The sequence below is a fragment of the Charadrius vociferus genome, unplaced genomic scaffold (assembly GCF_000708025.1).
Source record: "Charadrius vociferus isolate BGI_N301 unplaced genomic scaffold, ASM70802v2 scaffold1168, whole genome shotgun sequence".
Taxonomy (NCBI): domain Eukaryota; kingdom Metazoa; phylum Chordata; class Aves; order Charadriiformes; family Charadriidae; genus Charadrius; species Charadrius vociferus.
Genome location: NW_009661376.1, coordinates 90,322 through 97,731, shown reverse-complemented (window position 1 = coordinate 97,731; position 7,410 = coordinate 90,322). Strand labels below are relative to the sequence as shown.

At 60.6% G+C, this 7,410-nt stretch overlaps 1 protein-coding gene across 1 annotated transcript; it reads left to right on the top strand.

The window, feature by feature from the left end:
• Positions 1–151: 151 nt before the first annotated feature.
• Positions 152–5,742, top strand: CDC34 (cell division cycle 34). Its single transcript, XM_009893964.1, has 5 exons — positions 152–428; positions 3,473–3,559; positions 4,197–4,294; positions 4,676–4,810; positions 5,387–5,742. The coding sequence occupies exons 1-5, from the start codon at positions 252–254 to the stop codon at positions 5,595–5,597; spliced, it is 708 nt and encodes a 235-aa protein (XP_009892266.1). The 5' UTR covers positions 152–251; the 3' UTR covers positions 5,598–5,742.
• Positions 5,743–7,410: the final 1,668 nt, after the last annotated feature.

Sequence of the window (7,410 nt, the reverse complement as noted above, 5' to 3'; positions counted from 1 at the left end):
GGAGGCAGCTCTCTGCCCCGCCCCTCCGCGGCCAGCAGTGCGCTCTGATAGGGCAGCGGCACCCGTATAGGAGGAGCCTGCGCCGGCCCCGCCCCGCGCGGGCGGACTACAGCTCCCGCCGTGCCCCGCGCTTCTGCGCTCTCAGCGGCCGCGGAGCAACAGGACCCGTCCCCGCCGCCCCCCTTCCTGCAGCGGTCGACGCGCCTACGCCAGTCCCCGGCTTCGCTCACGGCCTACCCCGGCTGCTCGGCATGGCGCGGCCTCTCGTGCCCAGCTCGCAGAAGGCGCTGTTGCTGGAGCTGAAAGGGCTGCAGGAGGAGCCCGTGGAAGGGTTCCGGGTCAACCTGGTGGACGAGGGGGACCTCTACAACTGGGAGGTGGCCATCTTCGGCCCCCCAAACACCTACTATGAGGGGGGGTACTTCAAGGTGAGGGGCTGGCGACAGCAGAAGGGGGCGTGCGGTGTCAGGAGGACCGAGGTCTCGAGAGGCGAAGCTCTGGTGGCACGGGGTGGGGGGGTGGTGTGTGGGTAGGGGGACCTGGTGCTGGGGGAGGTGCAGGGGGGAGGATGCTTTGGGAAGGGATTTTTGAAGGGAGACAGACCGTGGGAGAGTGTAGAGGCTCTGGGAAGTCTGTGGGGTGAGAGGGAGGGGCATGACAGCGGTGCTCCTGGGCTTGAGGGGGTGCTGGGGGCCAGGGAGACCCGGGTCTGTGGCTCGACACTGGGGGGGCATTGGGGTTTGGGAGCTGGGGAGGCCCTGGAGTGGCTGATAAGGGGAGCTGGGGTGGGGAAGGGAGCCTGCATGCAGGTGGCAGGCAAGGATTCCCTTCCCTGGAAGGGGGATTTGGCTCTGCCTCTGAGGGCTTTTCCTCATTCCGGCCCCCTCCATCCCCTGCTCTGTGGGTGCAGGAGAGCGAGCTCGGGGTCGCTGGTGTTCTCTCTCCTGGAGGGGATTGGTGGCATCGCCACCAAACCAGAGGAAGGAGACAAAGGACTCTCCGTGCAGGCACAGGCAGCTCGGGCTGAGTGAGCAGCAGCTCGAGCTGGGTGGGGAGCGGGTGTCGTGGGTTTGTTTAGGGTTTGAGCAGGGGAGAAGGCGTGCGCGGCCCGACTGCGCAGTCCCTATCGGGAGGATGTGTATGTGCCTCTTCCCAGGTGTTGTGCAACCTGTGTAGCTGTTTTCTTCCTCTTTCTCTTCCTCCCTCCTCCACTATGGGCTCTTCTGTGTTCATCCTGTTGCTGGCAGGGTGGGGATGCGCCCGGGGTGAGTCAGCCCGAGGGTCAGCTGAGAGGTTTGTTTTTCCTGTGGAGCGGTGGCAGGCGAGTCTGATGCTTCAGAGTCAGGTTTTATCTCTTCACTGAAATTGAGTCTTTTTCTATAGCCTCTTTTGGCCCTCAGCATGAGGCTCTTTGAACTCTCACCCTTTCAGCAGCTCATGCCCCTGTTTTGTGCTTGAGAGCTTCCAGAGTCAGCGCTGTTTGGTGGCACTAGATGAGGCTTTCTGCATAAGAGGAGAGTGAAGGGGCCGAGTCCTCTTCCAGCTCATGGTAGCATCAGCCTGTTTCTGTACGGCAAAGCAGGGTTGCTTTCTGAGCCCCCTTCGGGATCGCTTTGCCTCTGGCTGGTTTTGTTCTGATCCCCTCTGGTACAACAAAGGGGATTATTCTGTGAAGTTCAGCTGTTTGGCCAGAGCCCAGCACAGGGCTGCGTGTTGCTGTGTGCGTGTGCGCTGCTCTGGGCTGCCCGAAGCTCCACGCACACACAAAACATGTCCAGCCCCAGCCGTTACCTTGCTTTTTCTTCTTTCCTCGCCTTGGCCTGTGCCACAGAGCGGTCAGACAAAGGGCCAACCCGGAAGGCAAGATGGCAACGTGTGTAGGCATAGCCCCACCGCAGTCGGGGGCTCTTTGGACTCACCATCAGATCAACTTGTGCCAGGGACGGATCCTTGCAGGGTGGGAGGGGGTCGGAGGGCAGAGGCCTTGGACCCCAGGATGGAGTCGGGGTTGGGCGGTGGGGCGGCGGACAGATGTCTCTCTGCCTTCTACGCTAATCTTTTAACGGCTGTGAGCTGACGACTGGGTTTGGCAGCATTGCCTATTGTTGAGGCTGTAATTCCAGAAGCATCTGAGGCCTCGTTTGCAGTTCCCCTCCTGAATGGGGCCCTTGCTGGGCTCGGGCTCGTTCCGCGGCACAGAGTGACGCCAGGTCGCTGCCAGGCAGAGTCGGGGTAGTTGGCACTGTTGCTTCGCAGATCCAACGTCTAAATTATTGTGTACACAAACTGAAGGAGCAAAAATGTCCAGGGATTTGTTGTGCATTTTAAGTCTTCACTGTTTTGTTTGTTCGTTTGCTTCTGGCCATTGGGTTTTGGGGGAGCAGCAGCTGAATCTCGATCTGGAAGTTTGTTTACAGAGCCTGGAAGCACCCGAAAACTGAAACAGTCACACAGGTCGTGCAGTGACACAGGGAGAAGCGGTCCCCATCCTCATGGGACGCCTGGTGCCGGTGGGCTGGGGCAGCTGCTGTCTGGGAGGATGAGGATGTTGCTGTATGTCTCTGTACCACCTCAGGCTTCACCTTCTCACTTGGAGGCCAGCACCAGGCCTGTCTTTTTGGCCTGCCTTAACCCCTTGTTTTTTGTGGGCGATCCCTGCAGGAGAAGCCAGCAGTGGGCCGGTTGTCTCTGCTGGCGCTGGAGGCTGTGGTGTGATCTTCATGTGCTTTTATTTTTAGCACCTGAGCTACACGCTGCGGCCAGTTTTGACTTGGTCTCTTTTTTCAGTGGTGATGGGCTATTTTTGGAGATTCAGTGTGTTAATCGGAGCACTCAGCACCTGATGCTTCCTCCCCTGTGAGCTCTGAAGGGTAAACAGCCTTTTCTCCGGTGGTGCGGCCATCGCCTGTCCCTGACAGCAGGATGGGGGATGATCCCAGACTCGCAGTCTGGCTCCAAGTGCCGCTTGGTTTATTCAGGTGTGCGGCTCACGCTGGGGCCCCCAGCCCCGACTGCCACCTTGCAGCCACCAGGCCCTCGCTCCGCCGCTGTTTGCCATCCAGGAGCAGCCTGCCCTCGGTGTCGTCACCCTGTGCCGTGGGTGCCAGTGTGGGAAGGGGCCATGAGCGTGTGAGGTGTGTGCCAGTCCGGCACTGCCAGCCCCCACTGCCTCCCTCCGTGCCCGAGAGCAGAGCGGTAGCGTGGGTGGGCCCCGGTGGAGAAGAGGTTACGGGGCAGGATGGTGGCGAAGGAGCTGCTGCAGCTCACAGGCCCATCCGCTCGCCTTGTGGCAGGGCAGCCACGCTGCCGGTGTCCTGCCTGCCGAGCTGGCAGGCGCGGAGGCTCTGTCTCTGTGGGAGCACAGCTGGACTTGGCAGAGGTTCCTTTCTCCTGGTGGTGTCAGGAGATCTGTGGTTTCCTTCCCTTCCTTCTCACAAGCTGATGCTCGCTTCTCCTTATTGTTTCCTTGCAGGCTCGTCTCCGGTTTCCCATCGACTACCCCTATTCTCCTCCTGCCTTTAGGTTCTTAACCAAAATGTGGCACCCCAACATCTACGAGGTAGGTCGTCTGGGACAGTGTGGGATGTCTTGGACGGGCAGGGGAGCACGTGTCCGTCTACTGTGACTATACTGGATGAAAATGCCAGCCTTTGTCACGAGCACGGCATTGGAAACTTGGTGCCTTTGGTGTGTAGTGCCTGGCACTGGAAATGCAGCTAACGAGCTTGTGACAGCCTGTCTCCAGTCCTGGAGCGCGTTCCAGGTCAGCCAGGCTTTCTGGGCTTGAAAGCTCCCACGCTTGGCTAGCGGGGACATGGTGTTTAAGCCAAGGGTGGATGCAGAGCGGGCCATGTGCGTGGCCCTGGGGCTGCGCGCTTGCGGTGGATTGCTGCCTGGGGGTGCGCGGGGTTGTGCTGTGTCAGTTGGGCACCGGGAGGGCTGCGCTGGTGATGCAGCATATGGTCAGGCAGCCTCGTCTGCACTGTGCTGGCAAGCGCAGGGTGCTTATTCCAGGCCTGAGGCTGCGGGCAGCGTAGCGGGGACCTTCCTAGGGACTGAAAGAACAGGCTTGGATTTGTCTCACCTGGCTTAAGTCAAAGTGAAGAGCAAACAGTACTGGAACAGAGGACCGAGCTGCTTCTGGAGGGTGCTTGGGGCAGCAGCTCCTAAGGATCCCGTCTCACTTGTGCTTTCAGACCGGCGACGTCTGCATCTCCATCCTCCACCCGCCGGTGGATGACCCGCAGAGCGGGGAGCTGCCGTCTGAGCGGTGGAACCCCACCCAGAACGTGCGGTAAGGGCTGTGCAGGGAGCGAGCTGCGGGCTGGGGGCTCGTCCGAGGGCAGGGGTGGGAAAGCGGGCAGATGGGGGTTCCACTCCCAAAGCCTGCGGCAGATCCCCAGAGGTTGTTGAAAGGCACTCGGGCTGTGTGCTTTGCTGAAGAGCTAGAGCTTGCGTGGGAATGTGCGTGAGCCTGACAGCCCGTGGACCGCTGTCTCCCGCCTGACCTGCTCAGCTTTGCTGAGATACACCCTCGCTGGTGGGCAGCACCAGGCTCCCCTCCTGACCCCCGGGACGCAGCAGCGCTGTGACACTGAGGCTGCTGCCATCGCTGGGGCACGGGCAGCTGCTGACCCGCCTCGGCTCTTACCTGCTCGTGTTCGTCGATTGCCAGGACCATTCTCCTGAGCGTGATCTCGCTGCTGAATGAACCCAACACGTTTTCTCCAGCCAACGTGGACGCCTCTGTGATGTACCGCAAGTGGAAGGAGAGCAAAGGGAAGGACCGGGAGTACACAGACATCATCAGGTGTGTGCTGAGCTGAGCCCGGGCCCAGCAGTGCTGTGGCACTCGGGAAGACTTGATAAGCTGCGACCCTGTAGGACACAGAGGATGGCAGGATCTCGAGGGCAGATCCTGCCCTGTCGAGTCCCATCGGCAGGCTGGTAGGAGGGGTGGATTCTGGCTCCGAGTGTGGCTTTTGGGAGAAGCTTGGCTGGGCTATGTGCCCAGCTTTGCTCTCAGCGTAAGCCCTCGCCCTTTTTGGCTTCCAAGCTGAGGATCTGGGTTCGTAGCAGACATGGTGCCAGCACAGCCTTGCTGTCAGGGCTATCCCGTGGGACCGGTGTCGGAAGCTCCTGAGCTGCAGACTGGCCAGCCCTGGGCTGGCACGGGGGGCCCTTGGAGCAGGGGCACATCGCAGTCCAGCCGTGTTTGCTCCCTCCCCTGCCCTTTCCCCACTCTTGTGCGGGTGAGCGCCCCGTGAGCTGGGGTGTGAGCGGAGAAGGGCTGTGTCACTGGGTGTCCCCGTGGGGTGAGCCACACGTGGCAACGTGGGTGTGCTGTGCAAAGCTCTGTCCTCACCCCTGGCTTCTTGCCCTCCAGGAAGCAAGTCTTGGGCACAAAGGTGGACGCTGAGCGGGATGGCGTGAAGGTCCCCACCACGCTGGCAGAGTACTGTGTGAAGACCAAGACTCCGGCGCCGGATGAGGGCTCAGACCTCTTCTATGATGACTATTATGAGGATGATGAGATGGAGGAGGAAGCAGACAGCTGTTACGGTGATGAGGATGACTCGGGCAATGAGGAATCTTGATGGCCCTCTGGCATCGCAAAACTTACCATAAACTACTGAATTTTACCTCAACTAGGACAAACTGGTTTGAATTTAGGATCTGTCAGCCCTGAAATTAACTCTCTACCTCGCAGGGAGACTGTTCTGCTGTTGCAAAGGAAATCCCACCACTGTCTTTGTAGAAAAAGCAAAAAAAAATCAAACCCTATTTTATAAACTTGCTGGGTGGAGGGTGGGCAGGGAGGGGGAAGTCATGTTGGGGTGTTCACAAATCCACAGAAACCGGGGAGCTGGTGGCTCTGGCTGGATGAGGAGAGGTGGCAAAACCTGATGGTGACTGCCCATCGTTTGGGCATGTTTAACTCCTCTTTGGCCCAACGTGGGAGGAACAGTTTGGGCAGGCTGTGGAGCCGGTGAGTGGTGGCTTTGGGTGAAAAGCGTGTGAGCATTGTGCAGCTTTCTACAGCCTTTGAGGTGTCTGAGCAGGGAGGGCTGCAGGGGGAGCCCTGCTGTCCCCGGTGGGACCCTCCTGCCGCCCCTTCCCGTGATGCCGGAGCTGTGTCTGCGGGGTGGGAAGGGCCGGGATGTGGGGCAGGACGTGCCTGGGGATGGGGCTGTTTGTAGTTTTTAACTAGCTGGGAGGGATGGGGTAGTTCTGAGTCTTTCTGCTTCTTTTTTTTTTCGAAACTATTTAATAAAGTACTTCAAGGGAACGGCTGTGTGGTGTGCTGCTGAGGCTCTGCCCTGGTCTGTGCCCAGTCTGTGGGGGTTTCCATTTGCTGCCTCTGCCCCAGAGCTGTGGCCAACGCGGTCTCTGCCTGGGCAGGAGGGTGGGCTCCGCCGAGCCCTCAAGACCCTCCAGCACTGCACCAGGAAGGTGTTTATCCCTCCTGTTCCTCCCAAGGTACTGAGCTCTGCCGAGACCCGCTGTGCAGCGCAGACCTGCCCGGGCAGGGCCCGGCTGTGCTGAGCAGTGGCCGACGGGTGCCCGGGGCTCTCATGGCTGCTCTGATCTGGGTGCAGCTGGGTGCGCCCCAAGCCCACGGGCCAGGACATGCGAGCTGCCAGCCGCCCCGCTCCAAACAAAGGGCATCGCTGGTGCCTCATCCTCCTGAGCTGGGGAGCTCAGCTCTGCCACCAGCTCCCCTGGCAAACCCTCTGCCACCCCGGAGGGGCTCCTGCCCCGGCTCCCACCCCCCTGGGCAAAGCTCGTCAGAAGGGTAATGAGCAAAACTTCCCCTGCCTGGGGCTGTGCAAAGGGGATCAGGGTTTGAGTGACACTTGTGACTGCACGTGGCAAATGCATGTGCTTTGTTGCCTTAGGAAATGAGGCTAAAAGGTGAATAGGATTATTGTCACTTTACTCAGGCCTGGCAAACGGCTTCCAAGGTCACCCAGCTGGGTCGGAGCAGTGGCAGCCCTGGCTACCAGTTCAAAGCCAGCCCCCCAGCATCTTCCCCCACCCTGGCTGGTCCCTGGCCACTTGGGAACAACTCCCTGTGCCCATGTGCCCCCTGCCTTCGCTGGTTCCTTGCAGCCAGTCACCTCCCCACTGCGCTTGGGATGCTGCTGCGGGTGATGGGGTCACACTCCTGACAGCATTGTGTGCTACCCCCCAGCCCTGAGGTCCCCAGGAGCCCCCCAGCTTTGGCCCAGCAGCTCGGGGAGGGGTGGCTTCCCTGCTGTTCGCTGTCCCCCTGGCAGGAAGGCACTGGGGTCCCATGCAGCCCCTCTGCCCCACCCTGAGAGCGCTCCTGGCAGCGCTGGCCACAGATGGGACATTGCTGGAGGGGGACCGGCTCCCTTGGTGGAGGGGGCTCTGGGGTCCCCTGCT

Bases quoted from the DNA above. Each gene is read 5' to 3' on its own strand.
- CDC34 (XM_009893964.1), top strand. From the start codon at position 252: ATGGCGCGGCCTCTCGTGCCCAGCTCGCAGAAGGCGCTGTTGCTGGAG. The intron at 3,560-4,196 runs GTAGGTCGTCTG...TTGTGCTTTCAG, and splicing joins GGCACCCCAACATCTACGAG to ACCGGCGACGTCTGCATCTC. The intron at 4,811-5,386 runs GTGTGTGCTGAG...CTTGCCCTCCAG, and splicing joins GAGTACACAGACATCATCAG to GAAGCAAGTCTTGGGCACAA.